The sequence below is a fragment of the Lepidochelys olivacea genome (genome assembly GCF_965140295.1).
Source record: "Lepidochelys olivacea isolate rLepOli2 genome assembly, chromosome: 10".
Classification (NCBI taxonomy): domain Eukaryota; kingdom Metazoa; phylum Chordata; order Testudines; family Cheloniidae; genus Lepidochelys; species Lepidochelys olivacea.
Window position 1 is genome coordinate 20,265,198 of NC_140420.1, and position 27,375 is coordinate 20,292,572.

The 27,375-nt window shown below is 40.0% G+C and overlaps 1 protein-coding gene across 2 annotated transcripts in view; it reads right to left on the reverse strand.

Annotated features, from left to right (window-relative positions):
* Positions 1–833: 833 nt before the first annotated feature.
* BMERB1 (bMERB domain containing 1) overlaps positions 834–27,375 on the reverse strand; it is a 125,553-nt gene continuing 99,011 nt past the window's right edge. For both annotated transcript variants that reach the window (XM_084641936.1, XM_084641934.1), the window contains exons 3-6: positions 20,380–20,453; positions 12,259–12,373; positions 10,432–10,514; positions 834–7,120 (exon numbers count right to left, since the gene is read on the reverse strand). In XM_084641936.1, the coding sequence (XP_084498062.1) occupies positions 7,008–7,120; positions 10,432–10,514; positions 12,259–12,373; positions 20,380–20,453 (385 nt within the window). In that variant the 3' untranslated portion in view covers positions 834–7,007. The remainder of the gene's footprint in view (positions 7,121–10,431; positions 10,515–12,258; positions 12,374–20,379; positions 20,454–27,375) is intronic.

A 27,375-nucleotide genomic window follows, 5' to 3' on the forward strand; every position in this document is an offset into this window, starting at 1 on the left:
ACACCCTCCTAATTGTCCTCTTCATAGTAAAATATTTTAAATATTTTAAATTAATTTGAGAGTTACTTCTCCAAATCGATCCTGAGGCCTGAGAAATTAAGTGTTTTATTGTGGCAGTGCTCGATGAGAATGAAAGGAGGGCTGGAATGTTTAGTCCCTGTCTGAGAGGCTGGAGTTCTGATTTCTGGGAAAGCTCAGCAACTTCACTGCTTTGGCAGATCTAGGTTAATCTAGAGCTGGGTGAATGCTGCTAAAAAGGATATTCTGGGACTACTTATTTGGATTTTTAAATTATTCCATGTTGTGTTCATGCCCCGCACTTTCCATGAATATTCTAGCAAACAGGCAGGAAACCTCATGGAAATAGCAAATATTAAGTGAGCAGTAAGTGATTATTGCACAATATTTATGGAGAGCATAGTTTTAATTTGCAATCATGAACATTAATTCATACTGCAAACCTAATTCTCGTTCAATCAGGGAAGAGAAACCTACAAAAGATCTTATATGTCTAACAAAAAGATGTGATTCTCTGAGGTGAAGTACCTGGTTTCATGTAGTGATCAATCTCCCTTCAATTAAAGGCTCCTGAACCAGGATTAGATTTTGTGGGAGCAGAGTTCCTTAAATCCACAAAATTGATTGTGTGCAAATGCTGGTTAGAGCTGGGATTTCTGACAAGGGAAGTAAGCTACGAGACAACTTGTGCACAATGTACAGATGGGAAATGATCACTGATCACCCCGAGGCGTGTGCTGGTTGTTGGTAAAGATGAGGAACTGTTCACAGATGACTTAGAGCTTGTTGTGTTCATAATTGTTTTTATAGCAACATTCTTGTCATATAAAGGTTAGAGCTGACTTGCAAGCACAGACAAATATTTATTTCATAGGCAGGAGCACCAAGAAAAAATTCAGCTGTAATGTAGATATATAGAGAGACATATACATTACAGTAAGTGGACAACATTACATAGAACAATTGGTTTGTTCACACTTCTCTGAATATTCCTTATGTGATGACTACAGATTGTCCAGTTTGTTCATTTTTGTTACTTAATAAGTAGCAGTAATGTGGATTCATGCTTTGATGTAAGACTCACTAGAGTCCTGCTTAGAAATACACATTAATTGGGTATCAAAACACCCCAACACTTACACACTCACCTCCATATTTCCCTTAAACAGAAATGTGTAACTTCTAAAAATGTTACAGACTTTAACCTGTGATAAATAATCATTCTCTGGTTAGCCTAATTTTGGGGTTGGGTCTAAACCACAAAGTTGGAATCCAGATCTAAATTTCCCTGATATCTGGGTGTGTTCAGATCCAGAGATTTGATTCAGCCGTGTCTGTTGTAAAGAAGAGGCCCAGAAGTGAATTCTGGTTATGAAACTAACTTCTTCAAATTTCAGGAGCTGTTGATTCAGGGTTTTGGTTTGGCCAACTATATAGGAAAGAGCCATCTGTGAACTTCAGAGGTTAATCTAAATTCCACTAGATCTCAAGGTGTTTGGATCTAGAGTTATGATTCCACATTACCCACTACAGAGTAAAGAATGAGTAGCTAAAAAACAGCCATTCCCTATGGGGCCTCACTTCCCTGAAGCCTAATTCTGTAGCTGCTCTACACATGAAACTCCCATTGAAGATCACACACAGGTCAGTTGTAGAGTCAGGACACAAAGCTGCAATTAGTACAAAACAAACAGATGTGTTCAAGGGGAAAAAAGCACCTTTCAGCTCAATTCAACCTATCAAATAACCCAGTTGTTCTTCACTTTATTCATTCAAAACAATGTTAAATTTATTTATGTGTTTATTTGGCTCCAAGCAGCATGGCCCAGGGTCAAACCAGATAACATATTGGGAAAATAGATCAGAGGAAAGAAACATCTCACTGATTGTGTCCATTTAACTGATTGCAGAAAGGCTTTTAAGCCCATTTGGGAAAATATGAAGTGTGAACAAAGCTTGACAATAATATATAAACTTATGAGCACCAACCAAATAAAACACATAGGGCTCCATTTACCACAAAAAGATACAGCCATTCCAAAACTTTTCTCTTTTGCATACACTGATGTTCAGTATGTAATTGGGTGGGTTTGGATGATGGTCTAAAAGTATTCATGTGTAAAAATTTAATACCCTTCTGTTAAGGGTGACACCTATGAAAGGATTAACTGTGTCAGTTACAAGTAGCTACTAGTTAACAATGTCTTGTTCTCCTAGTAGGATTAGCCAAGGAAAGCATTTGGATGGTGTAATCTATTTAATGTGTGTTGTACATATCCAATATATATTGGTTTAGTATATTATTGTCACTTCCAGCCTACAAGGAGAGTTGTATAGGAGGAGTTTCTCTGGAGTTGGATTGAATTGGTTCATTGTAATTTGGAAAAAAATGTCTCTCTCTTTATATTTGCATCTTTCTGATCTCCTGTTCCTATAAATTCAGTTAAGATGAGTTGAATTAATCTGATAATAAAATCAGTTATTGTCAGATATGTCTTACAAACTCTGGAACACTATTACTCCAAACATGGAAGTAAAATAAACCTAAACTCTTAATTCATTAGCACATACCATTTTGCTGTGATTCCTACAGTCGGGAAAAACAGTGGTGGTAATAATATAGTAGAGGCAGCAGGATTCTCTTAACAATACCGCTTGATCTCATCATCATCCCTCCTTCCCCATATGTTATCTGTGGTCCACCATGGTATATCATTCTAGGACCACTACATAGCTGGATCCTGAGAACACACAGTACTAGACTGCTGGTAGAACTGGTAAAGTACTTCCCTAGTGAAAACACCAGCCAGTGTAGACAGTATAGACTGTTGCAGCCTCTGATGGACTTTACCTCTTCCCCTGGCTGCTGTTAAACCATCCTGGCCAGGGAGGGCTTTTATCTCTGATTCAGGAAGAGCCAATGATTTGCTGTTAGGCAAATGTCATATACTATATAAAAAATAAATCTTGGCATGATACTGCTGGACACCGAGGGCTTTACCTCCCTTGTCCCCTTCTCCACCTCACCTTGCAAATGACTGAGGTTAAACACAAGGCTGGGAATTGTCTCTTGGTTTCTGCATCTTTCTGGGACATGGCAAATTATACTTCTGCAGTGATTAGTTGAGGGGAAAAGTCATGGAAGTGGCTCCTTTTTACTGAGTTCTATTTCTATGGAGTGTAATCTGTGGGAGATTGTGCATTTTTTCATTGGAATAGAGCCCTTCAGATTTCTTTCACAAACTATATGAATTTACAAAATTATTCTTTTTTTGCATAAAGCTAACCTAACTTTTCTGGAAGGAGATTGTGCACAAGACATTACATTCTACTCTAGTTCACAACTCATTGCTCTTGGTAGCTTGAAGAAAAGTAACAAATGTTTTAGATAACACTACATCTTCGTTTATTTGGAAACACATTTATCTCTACTTTGCTGTAGAGTTTCATCATTTTCAGGGGGGGTTGGGGACTGTGAAATCCTTCACAAAATGTAACCTAGTGTAGCTGTAGGGAGCAATTTTCCCTTGACATATAGACTTGATGTTCTAATATGTCTTTTCTCTCTCGAACTTTTATGATTTTCTGATGCATTGGTATTTAACTTGATACAAATGGTAGTAAATGGCCACGGTTTTCAGAAGTGACTAGTGATTTTGGATGCCCAACTTGACACAACTTAAGTGGCGTGATTTTCAGAAATTACCAATCAAGCAGGCTCTGTTAAATGTCTCAAGTTGGGCCCCCCAAAACTGAGGCATCTAAAATCATTAATCGCTTTTGAAAATTTCAGCTAAGTATCTTTTACTTTTAAAAAGCTGCAGTCATGGAAAGAAGTACATTTCCAAGATATTCTGTGATGGGTTTTAGCCACATGACTCTTACTAACTTTAAGAAGCTAAATGGCAATGAACCCTCACATGAAATATATACTGTATGAGTTCAGTTTTCAAAGAAAATGGGTGGTATTTGCAGAAGCATCCAGTACCAAGTCTGCTTGGATTGGAGTCCAAAGGTGAAATCTCCATTGACTTCAGGGGGAGTAGAGTTAGGCTGTGGAAAATCTGACTATGCAAGTCTAGCAATTCATTGCAAGACTTGTGACCCTCAGGATCCTCGATTCTACTTCTAAATGAACCACCGATTAACACTGGACAAGTCACTCACCTTCTATGCCTTACACAACCCAAGTGATAAAAAAGTAGATAAAACTAAGACTTCACTGATAAACCAGATCTTCCACTTGATCTGATCTGTAAATTCTGAAAATGAAAGGATCACTTTAATTACTGATACTTTAGTTCTGTTCCCTCAAGACACCAATTACAAATGCCTGATTACAAGCATGTTCATAGATGCTTAGCTCTCTTCACTGTGCTTGTTCTTTTTAATTTAATTGTGATAAGATGTTCTACTGCCACTGTACTGTGGAGATGTACCCCAATCATGAATGCCCAATCACACAAAGGTCTGTTTTGGGGCTCTCTTTTAATTGAATTTGCTGTCCAGGCCCACCTCCCATCTGGAAAATCCTGCTGATTTCTCCCCATCCCTCAGGAGAATCTGACCTTCTAGATGTGAATCCCCAGCAGTCTCTCCTATCTTGACCAAGGCCAGTCATTTACCAGAAAGTCTAAATACTCCTACTAACCCCCCTGCCCCAATCTCCAAGTCATCTCTCTCCCTCTATCAGTTGCAGCCTTGTGATTAGCCTATTATTCAGGACACCCAACTTTCCTGATTCATCAGTATACACAAAGAGGTGTATTAAATATCTAATTTATCTTTCAGACCTTAAATTTGACACTTCCTGAGGAAGTCCCACTCCTAACACTACCTACATCCTTCCTCACCCCTGTTAATAATATACAGCCATCCAATATTTCTGTTAAGACACTGCACGTGATAGAGAATAAGGGACTGGTCCAAAGCAATGAGAAGGTATCAGAAACTTCAGGGGGGTTATTTGATTGTCCACAGTCTGGTTGATTTTTTTTCTTGTGCATTTTCCTTAAAATTTATTCAGATTATAAACAATTCCCTGCTTTGATGCACATTTTATGCTGACCCTACAACCAGCCTGACACGAATCTGGGTACACCAAATTCTGACAAGCTCCAGAGGTGAATGTGAAGCTATATGTCAGCACACATGCACATCCATATAGTACTTTGATTAAAATATTTAAAGTGCTGCTTTAATATTTAAACTTGAATATTTTCTCCTCCCTTATTTCTGATCCCTAAGGAACATTTTGCAGTAACATATGTTTTGTTTCTTATGCCTGCTCCCCTGCTGCTCTTTATTCTTTTTGTAGTATGGTTCTTGAAAGAAGTCTGTGACAGCGAAACAGGTTGTTTAGAGATGCAAATGCTACATATTGGACCAATAAAGCTCAGGCATATATAGTATATAATGATATATACTAATTTGAATGTTTACATCCCTGAATCTGAACTAGACACTGCTTCAGCTCTTTCAGAAATGTTTAACATCTACCTTTAGTTACATAACTTGCTGATATTTTTACTGGCTTCCCCTGCTGTAACTATTATTTCCCGTGGGTTTATATGTAGTGTTCTGCTTATCCAGCATTAAGAAATGGTTGTTCAGCTTGAAAAACCGTTTTTCTTTTAGGCACGTTCCACCATCTTTTTTTTAAAGCACAATATTTTCACATCAGAACATCTTCATTTAGCTACTTACACCCATCACAACATTCACCAAAACATATGATATACTAGTCACACAAATGCACCATCTTACTGACAGCTAGTAAAGGGACAACTATATTTTATATGTGTTCATCTGCATACCAATTGATGTATCAGACCTAATTGTTTTTCCCTTGTTTCAAAACCACTTTTTTAGATACTGCTATCTTTTTAGTACCGAAAACTTCACCTTTTATGTTTATTATTTTTAATCTTGAAGACAGAATTTGGGGACATTTTGTCTTTTTATAATACTTGACAGCTAATGTTTCCCATGGCCATTAAGAATCTGAGTAATAGCCCTTTTCAGCACCCTGCTTCATAAGTTTAAATGATCCTGCTGCCTTCATGTTTTTCTCCCCTTCTGGACAGCAACCTATTTAGCCTGTGATACATAATCTCATAGTGCATTTAGTTGTGGTTTTAATAGTTGACTGCACTCTCAGTATTATTGTATCTCTGCAAGGTGGAAGGCTTGTAAGCCAATAAATGATGCAGTGTTTGAATTTACACCAGAAACTATAGCTATGCCTGCTAAGAATTTAGCAGAAACCAATATCCAAATGGACAGGTAATCTCTGTTTGAATTGGGTTATTTAAAAGTGACAAAGGACATTTGACCACAGGGTCACTGAAATGCCATAATAAAATACAAGCCAATGAGCAGGATCTTTGTTGTTATCTGTTCCCTGTGAAGAACTGAAAATGAAACTAAACAGCCAAGTAGTCAAATGTCGTACTAGTTCAATAAATATTTTGTATGCAACACCGGTTAGTACTAAATTTGCTTCATCTATTGGTTGCACTATATACAGTATCGCTACTCTAAGGTTTCATTTTGAAAAATAGCCAAGACAGGACATTTTTATATTCAGACCGTGGCATGTGTTTGAATGAAATTTGCCAAGCGAAAAAGGTGTATAACAAATCCTACAAAGTGCTGAATTTTTAAAACTGCTATTTTAAACATTATTTGGTAAAATATACACTTTTCTAATTTACTTTTGCCACAGAGTTGTATTTGTCTTTTCAGCTATTTTTACCTATCTGTTCTGGTCATTGGACAGCTGCTATATATATTCCTTTATTTTAAGCATGCGCATTGAGTGATCCATGCAAAAGTGAAGGATTCACCATTGGTACATTCAGTACATTACTGTAATGTTTACAGTATTTCTTGATTTGACTATCAGGATGCTTTAAAATCCTTTCACCCTACAGTTTTATCCAATGAAAGCATTTGAAAAAAAGACAGACTTGGTAGAGAGACTGGAGCTACATGATGTTGCATTGCGTGGCCCCACAACAATCTTTAATAATAGCTATTCCTGCTTTGGTGACGGTGGGCTTGCTTGGAGGAGGTTCTGCCTTCTTTTCTGCTGGGGTACCTGTGACATTCAGAACAGGACACCATTAAAACCTAGAGTTAGACCAAACTATTTCCTTCTGCTTTCAGTACACAGTATCCTGCAGTATCACATAGGCCTACCTTCTAGACAGAGTTTATTTTACATTCTTTGAAAAATGTTCTTAGTGATGTTGAAAGATACCAGCCTATGTGATGACTGACCCCACCAAAGGAACAGAAGGCCTGCCCACTTAGGTGAGAGGGGACACAGAATCCAGACATCAAACTGAAAAGAGGGGATTTAGGTGTAAATCATATGGTTAAAATGAAGGAACAAGAAAGGGAAACCAAGCAGGGAACCTCAGACAACACCCACTACTCTGAGAAGGAGTCCAAGGAATCAGTGGATACTATCTGGCAGCCCTGGAGACTGAAGTGTTCTGTTACACTGCTGCAGCCCACTCATTACCCTACTGTAAGTTCCCCTCACTGCTCTGTCCAAGTGCCTTGGTCCACAGACAGATTAGTGTGTGAGGGTCAGCTCCTCCTTAGTCAGTGGATGTAAATGAGTATAACTCCACTGACTAAGTTCCCTGATCCGTTCAGCCCGCAGAGACTGATACCTTTGTTATGAGTTTGGTACCAGTTGTGCTGGTGGTTTTGTGATGCCCAGTACAAGTTTTGTGGAGAACCTCATTTTGCTTTTTCCAACAACTGGTCATCAGATGGGACTAGCTTTCAGCCACTAACAGCCTGTGCCAGATTCAAATTAACTCTAAAGGCAAAAAGGCTTTATATTCCATTGCCAATCCACTTCCACACAAAGTCAGCTTCTTGTATCAGACCCATGTACTGTGGATATGTACAACTGACCACCATAAATATCATGGTATTTTGAATTCTCTTTATGGACCTGTATGCCACAATATCGGTCAGTGTTATCCTCTATATCTTCCAATGTATATAATAAGCCAGGATGCTGAGAAGGGATAAATCTTGGGATAGTGGAAGAGTCTGTGGATTTGGAATGTTCATATGCAGCACTTTCCTTTTGTTGGACTCAGGAAGAGCATCAGTGGCTGGCACTTGATTTATTGTATTCCCATTGAAACTATGGTACATTTTAAAATAGCCATACTTCTCAGTAATTAAATCTCTCCTTCATATCTTGCCTATGTGGTTTATGTAGGTAATGATGGTGCCCAACTTATATGGTTTGTCAGACAGTCGGAACCTTCACAGTTTACTCCAGTTCCTCTTTACATAATATCCAATTAATTAATATCCAATTTCCTATTGATGAAAATAAGATAAAAATGCTGTATAGCATGTTATAGTGGGCAGCTGGCCTTTGCAGCCATCTCTCTGTTAAGATTTGGGGACCTTTTCTTCCTAATTGAAAGTAAAGATTAAAACAAACATGAACTATAGAACTGATGGGTCCCTGATTGAGTTTATCTAAAAGAGTAAGAATGCAGCTATCTGGAAAAATTGGAGGTTCACCCTTTTGACATAATTCTACTGAATAAGGCCTTAATTCAGCAAAGCACTTAAGCATTTGCATTGAAGTCAATGGAACTTGAGTAGGTTTTAAAGTTATGAACATATTAAAAGTGTTTTTCTGATAGGAATTTAATGGACAGCAGGTAGGGAAACAAAACCTATCCAAGTGTAGGGAAAATGTATATACTTTGGACAGCTACAAATATAGAAACCAGTTGTGGGGGAAAAAACAAATAGCACTAACACATGTGGTTTGTAATCCACGCCGCCTTAAAAGAACCATATGATAAGTTGAAAGTCATGGTCACTCTCCAAGTATATGTCAGAATCCTGTCAGAAAATCATGAAGAGAGTAAAGACAACTACAGAATAGGAAAATCAGCCATTGCTTATGGCAGAAGATAAACTAACATACATCTCTGAAAATATAACAAAAGGCAAACATACCCTAGATAAGAAGATATATGGTGGTAAAGGCAGCGTACACTGGACAGTAAGACTAAAGTTTGAAGTGTTGTATCCATGTAGAGACAAGATAGGTGAGGTAATATCTTTTATTGGACCAACTTCTGTTGGTGAAGGAGACAAGTGTTCAAGATACACAGGGCTCTTCATCAGGTTCAGACGAAGAGCACTGTGTAGCTTGAAAGCTTGTCTCCTTTGCCAACAGAAGTTGGTCCAATAAAAGATATTACCACACCCACCTTGTCTCTGTAGTAAGAGTAAAGAGCAGGGTTAGATTAAACAAGTTTAATCCCGGGAAGTACATCTATGAGGCAAATGCAGCGTTAGGGAGTTTCTTAACAAAGGGGTAAGTAAATCTGGAAAGGGCTTCACTCATCTATCCTTGGACTAATCCAGTGATGTGCTCCAGTTTTGCAATTGACCTGAATGGGAGTAGGACTGGGTTCTAAACTCAGAACATCCCGTTCCAGCATGCACTGGGCTTTATGTAAAACCCAGGAAGACTTCTCTGATAACAGTCCCTTCTTTGGTTGTTCCAAAGTCCTGTCTAGAAACCTGGAGCATATTACACCCATATCCCTACTACACATGGTATGTAGTGTATAAGCCTTTCAAGATACCTTCCAACCTGCGTAGTTCCTGTCTTGGTAGACAAAAGGGTGGGTCTTTTAATTGTGTTAGCTCAAGCAAGTTGGCTTTATGTGACTGAAAAGCCAGGTTAACCATCATTAAGATATAGACTACTGTCACTATCACATAGGAAATCGTGCTCCCTGTAGTTAAAATTCTAGACTCCTCATAGGTGGAAACGCAGCCAGATAAAATGGTTTCAAGCACATTAATCTGCATTTTAACAGGATTTTTTAAAATCATGTTAAACTAAGTTGATTGAACTAACATGATTGAAATACACGCTCTTTTTGCTATCAAGAGAGGTAGGTAAGGACACAAACTACCGGCTGTGGAAGATCACACACACACACACACACATATTACTAAAATATGCAACAGTTTAAAACTGAGATTTGCAAAGCCACCTAGCACATTTGGATTTAATGTTGATGAGAATTGGAAATCCAAGTTCGCTAGTTGGTTTTCAAAAGCTCATCCAAAATGGCTAGAAACAGAAGCTGGCATTTTGTGGTGGTGGTGTTTGTTTTTTTTGGGGGGGGGAGGTGGATTTTATATTAGTTCATTTTGTCTAAGCATTTTTGGGGAGATTTTCAGAGACACAAGTGGGAGCAAGAGCCCACCTCTCATTGACTTTCAGTGGGAGTTGGGTGTCTAGCTGCCCTCTGTGCCTTTGAAAATCTATCCCCTTTCTTGCCAGAGTTTTTCAAAGATTTCTTTTCTTTCCCATTTGTTTTTAAATGTTAAACTCACTGGCAGGAGATCGTGTTACTTTGTCTAAGGGTTTTAACTTGATCCGAAGGAATTCAGCCATCTCCTTGTCTTCCTCTTGCTCTCTGTTGGTGCAAAAAGAGGGCGGGGGAAAAAAGGTTGTAGAAGAAAAAGCAGCGATTTCTGATTTCTACATTACACAAGGGGCTGTTTCTCTTAGTTAAGGCAAGAGCCATAAGAATCTTATTAATAGCAGTAATGCTTCTTTGCACTTATTTAGCACTTTTCATCTAAAGATCTCAAAGCTCATTAGAAACTTAATGAACTGAGAGAGAAATCCTGGCCCTATTGAAGTCAGTGGCAAAACCCTCATTGACTTCAATGCGGCTGGGATTTTATTCTAGTGCTCACTGCTTAACCCTGAGAGACAGGCAAGTATTATCCCCACTATGCCCCTCATTCAGCAAAGCACTTCAGTTAAGCACATGCTTTGATGAATCAGGGCCTATACCAGTAGGAAAACCAAGGCATAGAGAAGTTAAATGGCTTGACAAGGTCACACCGTGAATCAGTGTCAAAACTAAAAACCAAACCCAATGGTCCATAATCCCAATTCCCATCTTCTAACCACTAAACCAGGCTCCTTCTAGAAAAAATAGCAAAGGAACATTATGATGTGCTATAATGCTCTCTGTTTAAAATCCTGTCTAAGTGAAGATTTTGATTTTATTGTCTCATGCTGCCAGGACTCCCATTGAAGTCAACTAGTGTTGTGGTTGTGTGAGGATGGCAGGATCAGGCCCTCAGGAAATTAACGTCATTTTGCTAGTCTTTAGCATTCATGGAATTTTTGTTGCTATTCCATTTTTTCAATATTAAAGTGCACATTGGTTAAAAATTATTTCAGTTTAGTAGAAAAATCAGATTCATTAGCTACAGATACATTAAAGTAGAAGTACCAATAAATGTTGCAAGTGAGCAATAGAGAGCACTAATGCATTTCCAACTGTACTGCGTGTATTTTCAGTAGTCTAGCAGAATGGCATTTTTGAGGCCTTTATAGTCTCTGGTTACAGGTGATGCTTTATGCTTCATACACAAAACTAAGGGCTTATCAGCAGTTAAAACACTACAGTGGCACAGCTGCAGCTGCATCCCTATTGTGCTTCAGAGAAGACACTATCTAGACTCTCCTGTTGACATAGGTAATCCACCTCCCTGAGAGGCGGTAGCTAGGTTGATTTAGCGCAGTCTAGGGGTTGGGTCGACTTAACTATGTCACTTGGAGGCATGGATTTTTCATACCCTGAGCAATGTAGCTTTTCAGCTTAGACCAGGCCTAGGAGTCAGGGCTCTATTCTCAGCTCAGCTGCTGATCTCCTGTTTCAATTTGGGCAAATCTCTTCCTCTCTCTTTTCCTTCCCACCCTTTGCCTGTCTGATCTACTTCTTTAAGCTCCTTGGGACTCAAACTGTTATTACCATGTTTATAACTCATCAATTTTGGTTGGAGCTTCTGTGCATTACAGTAATACAAATAATTGATGATGATAACATGAGCATTATGTATGTGCAAAGACCAATTTATACATGTTTGAAAATCATTTTTTGTTAGAATTCTCTTCCAAGTTTACTTCCCCCATCTAAGGCCAGGTCTATACTCAAAAGTTAAGTCAACGCAGCTACGTCACCCAGGGGTTTGAAAAACCCACACCTCTGAGCAACATAGTTAAGTCAACCTAACCCTCAGTGTAGACAGCACTAGGTCGATGGAAGAATTCTTCTGCTTCTGCCTCTCAGGAAGGTGAATTAACTACAGTGATGGGCTTGCCAAGTCTCTGAAACAAATTCAGGCACTTTCAGGCCTTACCTTAATCTCTCCACCTCTGCATCATCTACAAGAAAATCTCTTTTTTGCACCAGTTTATGGATCTTCTGAATCAATTCATCCTCTTTTTGTTTCTGCATTTTTGTTTTTTCTTTTTCTGATCAAAAACAGAAAGAATAAGACAAGGGTTAGGTACTCAGATTTCTAACAATACTTGACCAAAGAAGGTCAATGGCCTTTGTCCAGATTTACAGTAGGTGAGAGCAGGGCATGATCCAGGGTCATAATTTTCCAGGCCATAATATTTGCAACGTTTTATTATTTGGTAAAAATTCTTCCCTGCTTCTCCTGAAACCATAATGTAAAAACAATCCACTCTTTACAGAGAGGGTCAGGAGTGAATGGATATAGTGAGAAAGGGAAACATTTTTTTCAGTGCAAATATATAAGATTAATCAGTAAATTGTGTTCTTGTGTTCATTTGAGATAATTATTGGCAAGTCCTAAAGGCCAGCCAATCCATAAGCCAGGGTCTAGAAAGGTGACTCCAAGGCAGGTATATAGGTTCCTAATGAAAGCAAGGCACTGCTGTCCAATGATGCTACCTTGTTGGGGATGATCCCTGCTACCTGTTTATTCTGACTGCTTCTGCTCCAGGTTGCTCTTGTTTCTGACTGGCTTCGGTCTGTGCTTGCTCCTGCTCCAGCATCTATTCGAGCCACAGCTCATCAGCTGTCCTGCCACTAGGACACTGGATTGGGTCTCAGGAGATATGAGTTCTGCTACCAGCACTGCCCCTGAGCTGCAATGTGGTGTTAGACAAGTCATTGTTATGACTCGCCAGAAAACAGAAATCCCCCTCTGTGAAAATCTTCATGCTTTGAAAAACATGTTTTTCCATGTTTCCCAAATCAGGACGAAAAGTTACAAGTGCAAAATTTTCATTGGACGGGATTTCCAGAAAAATATCATTTGGGGACAATTACAGGGGAATTTTTTGGGTACCTCCCTGAAAGGCTCTTAGCAACTTCACTTTCCCCCTGCAGGCAGAAAGAGAAATTGACGAGAGCCTTCAAGACAGGCTGCCAGAGGCTGAGCACCCACCCTCTCCCCCTGGCTACTAGCTACTTTTCCTCAGGCAGAAACTGAAATTGACAAGAGCTTCCAGGTGGGCAGATGAGGAGCCATCATTTCAATTTTCCTAATGAAAAATCAAATTTTCTGCAAAATTGAAATCTTTTGGCAAAATGAAAAATTTCAGTCTTACAAAAGGGCCATTTTCTGTTGGAAAATTATTCCAACAGAAAATTCCTGACCAGCTCTAGTCACTGTATCTCTATTTCCCCTGACACTCTTTGTCTTGTCTATGTAAAATGTAAGCCCTTCAAGGCAGGGACTGTCTCTTGCTGCATGTTTGCACAGTGCCTAGCACAATAGCTGTACTGTGATATTAATAATAAAACATTCATTAGTTCAAAACCTTTGCTAAATTTTCAATCTAAAAATCCCTCCACGGCACCATTTAGAGTTTATTTTCCTAATCTCCTTAAGAAGAGCATTTTTCAGTAAGGGCACAGTTCCATTAGAATAATGGGAAAACTCCCATTCACTTAATATGTGAATGTGATCAGGCCTCAGATAAGATGGAGCAACCTATATGACATCTCTGCCTCTCCCATTGTAATTTGGTACACACAGCAACATCAAAATATCAACTCTGATCAAAGTCAGGCACTAGAATTATTCCATTATAGTGGAGCTAAATAAAACTATTTTTTACCCAAATTTCAAAAGTCAGTGTAATCAATATTGTCCTAGTTAATCAGACAAAAACAGAGCTAATTTATCGTGACTAGATTGTCTGAAAATGATCGTTTCTGTTGAAGGATAGATTTGGCTGTCACATGCTAAAATTCTTATAAATATGAGGGCTTAGGAGAGAGAGAGTTCAAAGGTATAAAACAAATGTAGTTAAGACAAAACTCCCTAGGGCTAAAACTGAGCAAGTGGAGCAGTGATGGGAAAGCTAGCGGCTAATTCTAGCCAATACATTTCCTTAAAGAATTCAAAGTTTTTATGAGCAGAAAACAAAGCTTCACATTAAATCAAGAATTTTTGTTTTCAGTCGTGGAGTTGTGGAAGTGAGCTCAGAGAAACATCGAAAGTCCCTGGGATACATCTACAGTGTGATGCATTCAATATATCTTGTTCATTGACCAAATTTATAAGGGATCCTAATACTTCTAAAAAATCCAGACATTTGAAAAGAGTTGTTTATTACAGCTTAATGATTTGCCCAAGGACTCCAGATGCATTTCCCACTGGAAATTTCTGCAATAAATCCACATCTTTAAAAAATGGGATAAAGGCATTTTGAAAGTTGGCTTTCAGAGATAATGAAATTCTGTAAATCTGAGCCTGGAAAATCATTATTCCTTGGAGAACTGTAAGTTACAGGTTGTCAGTGAAAGAGGAAATAAACAATTTGTAATGCACAAGAAGGCTACTTTGTTTTTCACGAGAAGTATTTTTAGTTTTTTATGAAAATAATATCTTTTACTCAAAAAATTAAGTGTGCATGTTATCATCAAATTCTGTCGGTGCTTCAAAGATTCCTCATTGTTACCTAAAATGGGCATGGGATGGCGGAATACTTGGGCATAATGTCAATGAACACTTAATCTTAACATGTGCAGCAGAAATAAGAGAGGATATTTAAAACTGACGACTGCTGGACCATGCTGCAATGAGCCGCCTCCTCCCATCATGGAAGGTACGGAGCAGCTGCCACTATGCCACTGTGTTACATCAATTTGGAATAAATGGGCCCGAAGAGTCAGCAGTGTTAGCATCACTCTGTCAGCGTCCAACATTAAACAGCATTGTGAGGGATGGCCATTTTTCCTGCTTTTGACCAACAGACAGGAGGGGAAGAAGAAACAGGATAGTAAAGGTGGAGAAAATACAGCTTTTGTTGATGGAGAATTCCCAGCAGCAGGTCAGTCACAGATGGGTGCTCTGGATTGGCAAGTCTGCCACAACAGCACTGCTCTGAGCTCTAGCTTATTTCCTGGTCTGGGGTGTCATCTGGTTGATTTGGCCCCTCTCCTACTGGTCTGTCTCAGGCTGGGCAGAGCTGGCTAGAGCTGGATGGGCTGTCTCATCTGATTGTGCTGGTGCCATGTGCTACAATTGACCTCAAGATTAAATCAGATGGAAAGCCAAGAGAGTGAGAAGATAGGAAGAAAAGAGTGGGGAAGGAAGGGGAAATAATCAGGATCTCACGTGTCTCTGGTTTATGGAGTGGTGATGACCACGTGACCCTGAGGAAGTACCAAGGTCTGGACTTGAAGATGATGTGGTACCTTCTGGGGCCACAGGTGAAAGACAATGTCCCTGAAGGGAAGTAAAATGGAGACCTACAGGCCTTTTCCCTCCTCCAGGAATTTCCTGCCAGTTCACAGGTCCTCAGCCCCAAAAGTCTCTTTTTAAGAGCTCTGAAAAGGGATTTAATGGAAAGAATAGTCGATCCTCTCATTATTTGTTCACCATCAGACCTAACTTCTGAAATATCACATAAACCCATTAACTTCCAGTACAACACTCTTCTTGTTTACCAGATATGGTCTCAACACAGTCTTTGAATTATATCAGTAAAGACCTTTTGTTTAGACTAACTTCATCTTTCTGTTTTTCACTTTTACTAATTTTTATGAACAATCTTATGTAACAGTCGCAGTTGGACTTTTGTTACCTTTTTCTATCACCATTTGTTAATACAGATGACTGAACCATTCATAAGCTTTCGTCCACTTTCGTCACTTGGACTCATCACTAGAGCAGGCCTGCTATGCTTCAATTGTTACAACACCACCATCTTCTCTATCTCCAGGTGAAGAGCCATCAATGGGATCAGAACACATGGATCCACTTATGGAAGGCCAGATGTGAAAGGAGAGGGGGCTGTGGGAGCAAGCTAACATGCGGATTGTCCTCCCACCCCCCCTTTTGGGGATCTGCTGACAAGTAAATGCAGATTGTGTTAGGGCTGGGTCCTACAGTCCTTATTCAGCTATCTCCTTTTACTAAAAGCCTGCTCCTGTTCCCATTTAAGTCAATGCAACTATGTCCATTGAAACCAATGAGAGCAGGAGCTGGCCCATACACAGCACAGTCAAAATATATATGAAAGGCATGACGATTGCTTTAGTCCATGTTTCTCTAGGTTGGGAAAATCCCAGTGCTAGCATTTAGTTCTGTGCAAAGGTCAACAGCCCTATATTTATTAATCCCATTGCCTGCTCTTAATACTCAAATATTCTGTAGTGAATTTGCCAACAGCTGGCACTGCTGGAAATAAATGCTCAATAGATAAATATGCAAATATGACTCTGAGAAAGGATTGCTGGGTGGTACATTGTTCACAGTGTGCTAAGGTCTAAGAAAGAACTGCTGTTTATTAAACTTTACTTAATTAATATTTTGTAATTTAAGCTGTGGGAGGGTGTTTCTAGGAAAAAGTAGTCCTAAGTATAAGCAAACCTCTCATTTAAACTTCTGTTTAGCTACAGGAATACAAGAAAGAGTAGGTCATTCTTACTTGTTATCCATGCAGCATTCACAATCCTTTGCAAAGGTTACCTTAAAATAAGCTCTGCTTGAATTATTCCCCCTTGGGTACTATTCATCCCATACATGTGTTAACACAAAATTGGAGGAATTGTTTGGCGCAAAAGTAGCTGAGATAATGTCAAGAAGAAAAAGAAGAAGAAACATGAAATGTGGAAAGGTTCTTATCCCACTGAGAAATGCTGCTATTTGTCTCTCGGGCTTGGAGGGGGAAAATGTAGATATGATCAGCTTCCTATTTTATGACTGACCTGCTGTTTCATTTCTGGCAAGGTTTTTTCTTCCCTTTTACCTTGTTTGCTAGCTGTGAAGTTTTTCTCACAGTGATAGGTGGAAAAATATAAGGACAAAAGGTACTATAGGCCCTGTACATACTTCTGGCGTCATTGTACTTATTGGCTTATATGAGGCATGTTTGTACATATAAGCAACAATTGTGAATCAATGTTATTCTGGAAGTCTATTTAAGAGTTTTTAATAACTTATGCTTAGGCCCCAGGTGCTTAAAATAGGAGCAGCAGCTTTGGTAAGACAGTATTTAAAGTGTGTCCCTCAGCAAACCAGCTCAATTTTAAAAAATTGTTTTTTGCTGGCACTGCAAACCTTTCTCTTCCTCCATCTCTCATATAAGCATTGCCTGAGTGGCCAAAATCCCAGGTGTTACCACAGCAGTGCTTGGCAGACTGGGGATGTATGTGGCAACAATGACTTTCTGCCACCTCTCCTTCCCCTCACATGTATGATCCTCGGGACAGTCAGGGAACCACTTCAGTCTGATAAAACTTAGAGCAACCTCAGTCCTGCTCTAAGTAGAGCTCTTGTGTAACATCTCCAACACCCCAGCAGTGGGCATTACATCAGCAAGGATAGTTGCAGTGTGTGTGCCAGCCACACCTTTCCTACTCCAAAATATCCCCTACACTAAGGGACCAAGAGGATGGAGTTCAAAGGGGGAGGGAACCTCTCTCTCCACTTAGGGGAGAGTTTGTGCTGCCAGAACCCCCCATTCAGGATTACAATTATGCTCTGTAAATCAAGATGGGCTACTGAGTTCCAGACAACTTCACTTTCAGCAGGCATACAAGGGGGCAAGATTTTTCCTCTCAGCCCTGATTCTCTGTGACCTTGCACCTTGCCAAGTCATTTCCACCTGTACAAAGTGACTGCAAGGCTGATTTAAAACTTTTCTGACCGCAGTATCAATTTTATACTGTTGTATATAATTTGATTAAAAAAATAAAAGGCTAATTTTCTTAATGCGTTTCTAGGCATTTCACCCTTCCTCAGAGTTTCCAGCTCATTGCAGAATTCAGCCCTCACTCAGTGTGGCACTCTGTCTCCTTCTAGTGGTGTCTAGTGCACATATGGAAGCCTGCTACAATGTTGGCTGACAAAGATTAGTCTTTTAGCATCGGCAGTAGACACTCATATATTTAGATGCAGAAGTCTTAGGTTCAGCCCCCTCTACTGATGACCCACACAGGGACATGGCATTACACTAAGCTGCAGAACTTACTTAGGGAACCTTACTGTGGAATCTATATCCAGTGTACACAGTGTTCACAGAATCATGAATACATTGATGTATTATCCCAGAGCCTACCAAGGGAAAGCAAATCGGCTGCATTTAATAATACAGCATGGGGTTAACAGGACAAATTGCTATGGTAAAGAAAACATCTCAGTCAACACACACATTCTTATTAAAATATCTCATGTCATTACAGGAATGGTTTGCTTCATTGAGTTCTAGTATCCACTGGACACAATCCTAATTACCATTACTGTGTTTTTTATTTAAGATGAAATGAAAATGCAAACACGAGATTCAGCTCCACCTGAGGTTGTTAATTTTTATTTAAACCATTCTAGGTGGGCTGTATTGTTCCTTTTGAAAGACTCATGGAAGATTTCATATCTAATTATAACTTCTTAGCCGAAGTTCTGCCCCAGACAAAATTGAGTTCATCTGAATGATACAAGGCCATTTCATTACTTTATTAAAAGAAGAGTAGCCATGTTCGGTAAACCCCTACCCTTCTAATAGTTCCCATGTATTGCAGTGGAACTAATCTCATTTTCTGGACCAAACCCTCTGCCATCCCCCTCAGCAACCAGATTACCTCTGCCTACAGTAGATTCATGGGTGAGAGAGAGGTAAACCCTGCAAAGATTTCATTGTGAAGTAAAAGATCAGTGACTAGGAACAGGCAAAGAGAATTTCAGGTTCTTTGGCTCTGTGTGTGAGTGTGTGGCACTGATTTTGCACTCATGCTTATGTCAGCAATTGCACAATCCTTTAAAAAAGTTTATTAGAGAATGAATAAAGGTTGTTCAAAAGGTGGTAAAAATAACATACCCCCACCCTCACTATCAGCTGCTGAGTAACACTATGTTGACTGACAGATTCACAGAATTCAGAGTAGCAGCCATGTTAGTCTGTATCCCCAAAAAGAAAAGGAGTACTTGTGGCACCTTAGAGACTAACAAATTTATTTGAGCATAAGCTTTCATGAGCTGCTGTAGCTCACGAAAGCTTATGCTCAAATAAATTTGTTAGTCTCTAAGGTGCCACAAGTACTCCTTTTCTTTTTGCAGATTTACAGAATGTATAGTCAGGTGAAGAATTGAAGGTTGGCATGAATTGATAAGAGGGGGTGTACAGTAAAATCAATGGGAATTGGCCAAATTCTGCTTTTGGTCACAGACACACCGGAGTCAACAGAGCATACCAAGGGCTTATCACAGAAGTAAATGCTTGTACGGTCAAGCCCTAGGTTCCTTTTCTGGAATAAGATGGTGGCTCAGAATTTTGCGAAGTAACAAGAGGAGAAGCTGAGCGAAAAGAACAAGGAGGCCAACCAGTTAAGTCCTTACTAAAACACAGTTATCAATTGATTCTAGTGGGAGTTTTTACTGAGTAAGGACTCCAGGACTGCGCCCAAGGAGGATTCTACACATGCTTGGAGCAATGACGTTGCTGAGAATTTAGGATCAGGCCCTTAAAGATTCAGGTAAACATGGACTGGCCCTTTTCCTCAGCCCTCTCTGAAAAGCCCCATACTTTCAGCTATTTTCTTAGGTTATAGTTTGGCTTATAGGGAGCAACAATTAATTAGTATCTCTAGGAAACACACAAAAACCCATATCCAAGGTTTAATTTCTCATCAGACCACACCCAGATGTTCAATATCTATCAACATTTTCCATTCTTCAGCACACTCTCCTTCACATAATGTGTCAACATAGTGTGTCAACAGTGGTTCTCATACAGTTTTCAAGGGACTGAAAGAATCTTGGAAGGGGCAGAAGGGGCAGATGAAATACAGCAAAGAATTTGAGAAAAATAGAAAGCAGAAGGAAGACCAAACAAAACCTGAGAGAAACTAAGGACATTAGAAAAGAGAGCAAAGTACAGGAAACATATGGAGAGGGATGGAAATGCCAGTGAGAGGGATTGAGCGTGGCTTGGAGTTGCAGGTATCTGGCCCACAGAAGGGTTTCTGTTTTTTGTAAGGTTGGCATAGAAATTACCTGGAATTGCTACTAAATTCTGCAGCTCCTGTTTAAGGTTCATGATGTCCTTGCACAGCTGGATGTCATCCATCCTGCAGAAACAGAAAAAGCAGATCAGGAATATACATACTTGTTACATGTATTTGTAGGTCCAGATAAACCACCTGTGAAACATGTACTACAGCCCTTTGCTTGGGGCTTCATGCATCTGCTTGAGGTATGGATATTTAGCCCATGCACCAAACTGCCATCAGTCACAGACACCTTTCAACAGTGTTGCAGAACAAATAACCTCCATTATAATGCCCTACCAGGTGACCTCTCCTATCAGTGCTTTTTGTACCATGCAGATCTAATCTATATATTTTTATTGTCAAATTAGCTGCTTTTTCCTTTTCTGCTGCTCACCCTACCTCTGAAAATGGGCACCTGCATATTTAATAAGTCAGCAGTAGAACTGTGTCAAGGGCTACAGCAATAAGCAGGGCAATCCCCAATTGCTACAGTTCAGCTAGCATTCACTACGTAAAAGGGAGAGTGCAAGTATGAAAGAGAGACTGGTTCAGTGGTTAGACTACTAGCCTGGGACTTGGCACTTGAACTCATTGTTCTATTTTTTTTTTTCCCATTGACTTCTTCTGTGATGTTGGAAAGATCTCTCTGTGCCAGAGTTCCCCATCTGTTAAAATGAGAATAATAGTGTTTGTGGTGTGAAGATAAAGATTGCAAGTTGCTCAGATAGTGTAGTATTGGAGGTCATATAAGTTCAATAGGTAGAGAATAATGCAACATAACTAAGACCCAGTCCTGTGAGGTGCTGAGCATTCACTGCTCCCATTGAAGATGATATAGGGTGACCAGAGGGCAAGTGTTAAAAATCGGGTGTAGGGGAAAATAGGTGCCTATATAAGAAAAAGCCCGCAAAATCGGGGCTGTCCCTATAAAATCGGGACAGGGAATTACAAGGGGACTTTGTGATAGAAGGCCCAGAACTGTAGCGGGCTCATATGAGAAACAGACAGGGAGAGAGCAAAGGATAATAAAATCAAACTATAGAATTAAGTGTGTAGTGGGAAAGTAGGCATTTCTGTCACAAGCAAGATCTTAATCACAAATTGAGTCCACATCCTCCCTCAGGCACCTACACTGAACACTGGCCTCCCTAGAGACCTATCCCTCATCTGCTTTGCTCATGTTATTAAAACATGCTGATCTCTTTATTGCTTGGTACTTTGCTTATCTCCATCTTGTCAGCTCCTTTGTTTATGTAAGAAGGGAGCAATGGCTATTCCTTCCAGTTCTGGTTTCTGTCCTCGCAGATGGTGTCAGTGGGATCATCTTCATTATGACCTCCCTCCTTTCTTCCCTATCAGTTCCAAATGCCCCTGTGCACCTCAGCCAGGAAGCAACACATCTTCCAGGATCTCTGCTTGTACAGTCTGCCAACAGGGTGAGAGCCTTGCTCTTCCTATATCATGATTAATCTTCACCCTGTGCCCTAATCACTAATTCACTATTATGTTTGTACCCAATGTACAGAGAGGCAGAAACCTTCATACTGAAGGATATTTTCTTCTCAGGTTCACCACAATGTTCATGCTGATCATGAGCAAAGTCTGCTTCATTATGCTGAATGGTACTGAAATTACTTTTATCAATGAATAATCTTAAACACTATGCCTGTAGGAGACTCAGTAATAAAATGTGCTGGGGAGGAAGCAAAACACATAGCTCCTTATCCATTTTGTATTTGTACAGTTTGGATGTTGTGTACTACTATAATATATTTGAATACAATAACGGTTCTCAGGAAGGAGACATTTTTCTCAGGAGCAAAATGTTCAGTATTGATCTGCTGTTTTCGGCTCGTGCCTACAGGTCAAATCCTCAGCTGGTGTAAAGTGGTGTAGTTCTAGTGCAATCAATTTATACCAGCTGAGGATCTGGCCCATAATATTTTCTTTTAAAAAGTCTTCTTCCACCATATAAATTGGTCCCAATTTGGAAAACGTGGGCCAGAGAGGCGCTGGTCACAACTCCGCATTGTGCCAGTCTGACCCCCTCCACTCCAAAATGGAGTCCCAGAGGGTGATATTAATTGCTGTCCACCCTCATGGTTTCTTTCAAGGGATTTCAAATGTTGTTAGAGCCTGCTAAAATGTACTCCATCGATTAATCCCCAGGTCTTGCTGGCCACACCTCCTCTCTGGCCAGCATCGCCCAGTTTGGTGGCAGTGCTGGCCTCTTGTACTTTCCCAGCCATAGAGGGAAGGTTATGGCCCCCATCACCACTGCAACTTCTGCCTCCTAGGGCCGCCCATACAGCTTTAGCTGCCAACGGTCCCCACCAGTTCAGATCCTGCTTTCTTCACATACCATATTCCCAGCATATCTCTGTTGATTCATGAACTTTGTCATTCCTGCCTCATAGCTCTTTAGAGATAAGTAAATAACTCTCCATGGCAGAAATAGCCCTGTTACCATCTGAATTCGAAATGTCATGAGCAATTTGACCTTTCCAGAGCCGCAGCGCCTCAAGCTGGTGGGTTTTGGTGACTGACAAAAGCTACACCTACCATCTGCACTGACTTTCTAAGCTCCTTCTAATATCTTTCCTCCCTTCGGTGTGAAACAACCTTTGTGACTCATCCACTCCACATACTGCCTAGCAAAAATCTGCCCAATTGTTCCCCCAACAGCCTAGTTGCATGGAAAGAGCCCCCCTGCAAGCTCTGCAGTAGCACCAAAGGGAAGACCCAGTGGGAATTAATGCTGCTTCAAAAGCACCAACTCCCAATGGATTTCTCATTCAAAATCCACACAGTCAGCAAGGCATAATGAGAAAGAGAGAGAGAGAGACTGGTCCCCACCTCCAAACCATAATGTACCACTTACACAGCTCCAGTGGGTAAGTGCTAGGATACAGCAATGATCGGAACACCTAAGACAGAAAGAAGAATATCTGCAGTGTCCCAGAGAGGGGGGAGTCTACACAGGAGCGGAAGCAATGTCCCTTTTTGCACCCCCACAGCTCTGCAGAGCCCAGTTCCCTCCACTCGTGACAGCTGAGAGGACATTCTAATTCTCCTAATTATTACAACAGCTTTTGTATAAAAGGAACATATGCCCTACAAATAAATCCACATGGTCACAAGGCAGATGAACAGGAAAAGATATATATAAGTTTTTGTTTAGCTTATCTAAAAGGCCTGATCTGCTTCCCCAGCACCATTCTCTCTCATTTTGGAAAGTAACAAGGTAGATCAGGTCAATCAGGTTGTATGGAATCCAAAGTTCCTTTCCATCCAGTATGGTTAGTATGGTATGGATGAAATTCCCAGCCCTTCTAATCTGTCTGCAAAGCAGTTTGAGATGTTTTATATGAAAGTTCCAATATATAAATAAATGTAACTGAATATAGCACAGTGTGTGTGGTATATGGTGCATTTTATCCAGTCCCCCTAAAGCACGATACAGTTTTGGTGCACCATACATTGCAGTAAAGACATCAGTAAACTGAAGGGCTATTACAGTTTGTCTGGTTTCCGTAAGAGCTGAGCTTTAAATATCTGTACAGGCTCTAGGCACAGCAATGCTATCCATGTGAGTTACATGCATGATAAAGTGTTTCTTTTAATAACAGACAAAATTCATTCCTGAAGTAACTTCAGTGGAGCTACCCCAGGGATGAATCTGGGTGTGTACTTTAAAGCACTCCTGACACTCTTTTTATAATTCCTCTTCTGTTATTTAATGGCTTCTTTCAATAAATCTTGTACATGGTCAGAGATAGCACCTCTGCACAGCAAGAATTATCAACACTCTTGTGATTTTAAAATATATCTTCAAAAGCTAAAACCAGACAATCTTTGCCATGAACTATAAAATGGCACATAATGAATAAAAATGTGAGCATATGACTTTATAAACATGTTACAGCTTCAAAGAGCCCTGCTATAAGCTGGTCTGGTGACACAGCCCACTGATATACATCCTGCCATGATCCATTTACTAGGAGAAGAATGCTCTGAGCCATAATGCAGTAGTTCCCATACTATCCACTGGTTTGATACACGGCCTGAGTCATCACTGCTCTCCACAGTGCTCGAGTGACAGAAAGCAGTGACCACAGGGGAAATTCCATTAAATCGTGTCTAACCAGTTCTCAATGTAAGGTGACAATAGATGTCAGAGATGATTTTAAAAAAAGAGTAAAGAAATACAAGAGAAATAGAAAAGAAACATTTTTCATGTTTTGACTTTAAATATATTTTGCCAAGGAAGAGCATAGCTCTATTCCCTGATCCAATTCTAGATCTTGATTCCTGTGTTCTGCCTCTATACTTGTGCAGCGCTGCTACTGGAAGTGCAGAATCCTGGAGCTAAGAGCCACTGTGCAGATGTGAGAGCAGAATTCTGCCTGAAGACTTTCCTGATAACAAAATATTGTAAAAAACTTAAAAGAGTTTTAAAAATTATTCACGCTTATTCTGTACTTGAGATTTTTTTTCTACTTTAGCATTAGTTCATTCCAAACAGTTGAATATTATTTGACAGTCCTTTTGTGAGGTTTCTCCCAGAGGAGTAAGAAAGGCCTGTGCTTATAGTTTAAGATCCAGCTGTTATACAGAACTATGCTCCGTTGGGTGGTGAGGGGAGATGATAAAAGCTTGAGCGGATTCTGTGTTTCCCACTGTTTCCTTAACCGTAATGATCATCTAAAGGGAAAAAATGTCCTAAAGAGTTTTAATTATAATTAATGGTGGGTGAAGAGCAAACTGTTTAAAGATTGGAATAAATATTGAGAAGTTTTGGATCTCAGAGTTTCAGGTGATAGCATTGCTGAGCAACGGTGGTTATGTTGCCAAGTAGTGCTTAAGATTCAGAATTAGGTTCCATTTCAGTGGCTTGGTGACAAACTTCACCCCACCAAGCCATTGTTTAAGAAAAAGGAAGATCTTGTAGTTAAGGCACAAATCTGAGTTTTATTCGCAGCCTGCCACAGCCTTCCTATGTGATCTTGGGCAAATCACTTACCACCTCTGTTCCACAGTTTCCTCATCTGAAAAAAGGGGATAATAATACGTCCCTAACTCACAGAACTACATTAATTAATGTTTGCAAAGTGCTTTCCGATCCTCAGTCAGAAAGTGCTATCACAATATTAATTCATTTTTTCATTCAATGCTTATCTGAATTGTCCACCTGCGTTACCAGGCAGGGAAACTGCGGGAATAGGATTTCTTGTGTAATTTCCATTGCTTCTTTCTACCATGAAAACAGCTTCTTTGGCCATTTCTGCTCTCAGGCCTTGCTAGGTTCTGAGAATTCAAGGATGCAGCAAATTGGGAAATAGGGAAGCAGAGTTAACTGAGCTCTTTCAGTTTGCAGCAAAGTTTTGGTTCAAGTTTGAGTGGAGTTGAGGGGTGGGGAAAAGAGTTCCTTGTTGTACCCAACTTGGCTTCCCCAATCCTAGTTGCAGTAATCACACCCAGCTTTCGTGTGGTGCTATGTTTTCATTATCACAGAAACAAATTAGTAAAAGTAAGCAAGATTCTCTAGACACACTGAACTGCCCGTTTCACACTAAAGCCATTTGAAGGTGACTACGCTGTTCACATAGGGCAGTTAGACACTTGAGCCACACATGGAAGAGCCATATTGTCAGCTTGCATGAATCAACATAACTCCACCAACTTTAATAATGCTATGCTGATTTGCACCAGCTGAGACTCTGGCCCACGGCATTTATGCAGTGTTATTGTAGCCCTGTTGTCAGTCTCAGGATATTGGAGAGGCAAGGTGGGTGTGGTAATATCTTTTACTAGACCACCTTCTGTTGGTGAGAGAGAAAAGCTTTCGAGCTACATGGAGCTGTTTCTCAGGTCTGGGTAAGGCATCTGTTCGATCTTTATTTAGCTTTGACACTCTAAATATCTTTCCCAGATCTGAGGAAGAGCTCTGTGTAGCTCAAAAACTTGTCTCTCTCACCAATAGAAGTTGGTTCAATAAAAAGTATTACCTCACCCACTTTATCTCTCATTTATCAAACTATCACATAAAAGCTCTGTGTGGCCAGAAACTCTGACTTCCCTGTTTATTTTCCTGCTGTTACTAACAGAACTGTATAAGTAACCTTCAGGTACTTTCTTCGATGATTTAGGCATAAGTTTAGCAGTTCAACATGTCTAGAAAGTGTCTGCTAATTTTATTGACTGACTTGAAGGCTTAATTTTATTGATTGACTATGAAGGCTACAAAATAGTTCTGTTGTCTCCTTGGAGCCTCCATAGGAGTGTGCTTAAGCTTCTCTTATTCTCTCTTTGTTGGTTCATGTTGCTTGAAGCCCTTTTGAATTCATTTTTTCAGATCAAAAGCAAACCCACATTTTCAACTTGATGGTTTTGTGGGTCCACTCTCTTTAGCAGCCCTTTTTCTGGTTTTGCCAGCAGCTATTTCATTCTGTAGTTCTGCTGGGGCATATTCCTGTCTGGGAATTAAAGTTGCTCATTGCAATAAGAGTCTTAGAAGATGGAAGAACCCACCATAAGGGAGATTATAAGAGAAGAATCATGGATGATGATGCAGACCCATAAGCTGATATTATTACACTAGCATCAGCAGAGGATCTACTGAAAGAGCTTATAGTAGTCTTGCCCCTAAACATCATTAGCAGGAGTGATTAGCTGAACACTAGTTCAGAGAGAGGAATTGGTGAGGGAGACTAATGTGATCTAAAGGAAGCATATAATTGAAATAAAAGGGGAGTATAGCAGAACTACCTGGACATTTAGGAGTAAAAATCCACACAGAAATAGTGGGGAGCAGTCTGGCTGCAGTATCTTTGATGATGGGGAGATTGGTGGCATGATTTCCCCACATCTATCAGTAGGACTGGAGGGAGAAGTAGGGTTGGCCTAGGAGAATTGCAGAGCTTAGCGTTGTCTATATTTAAGGCCAACTAGTAGACACAAGGAGCATGGAATGGGATTTCTTGAATAAAGATTTTTTGGG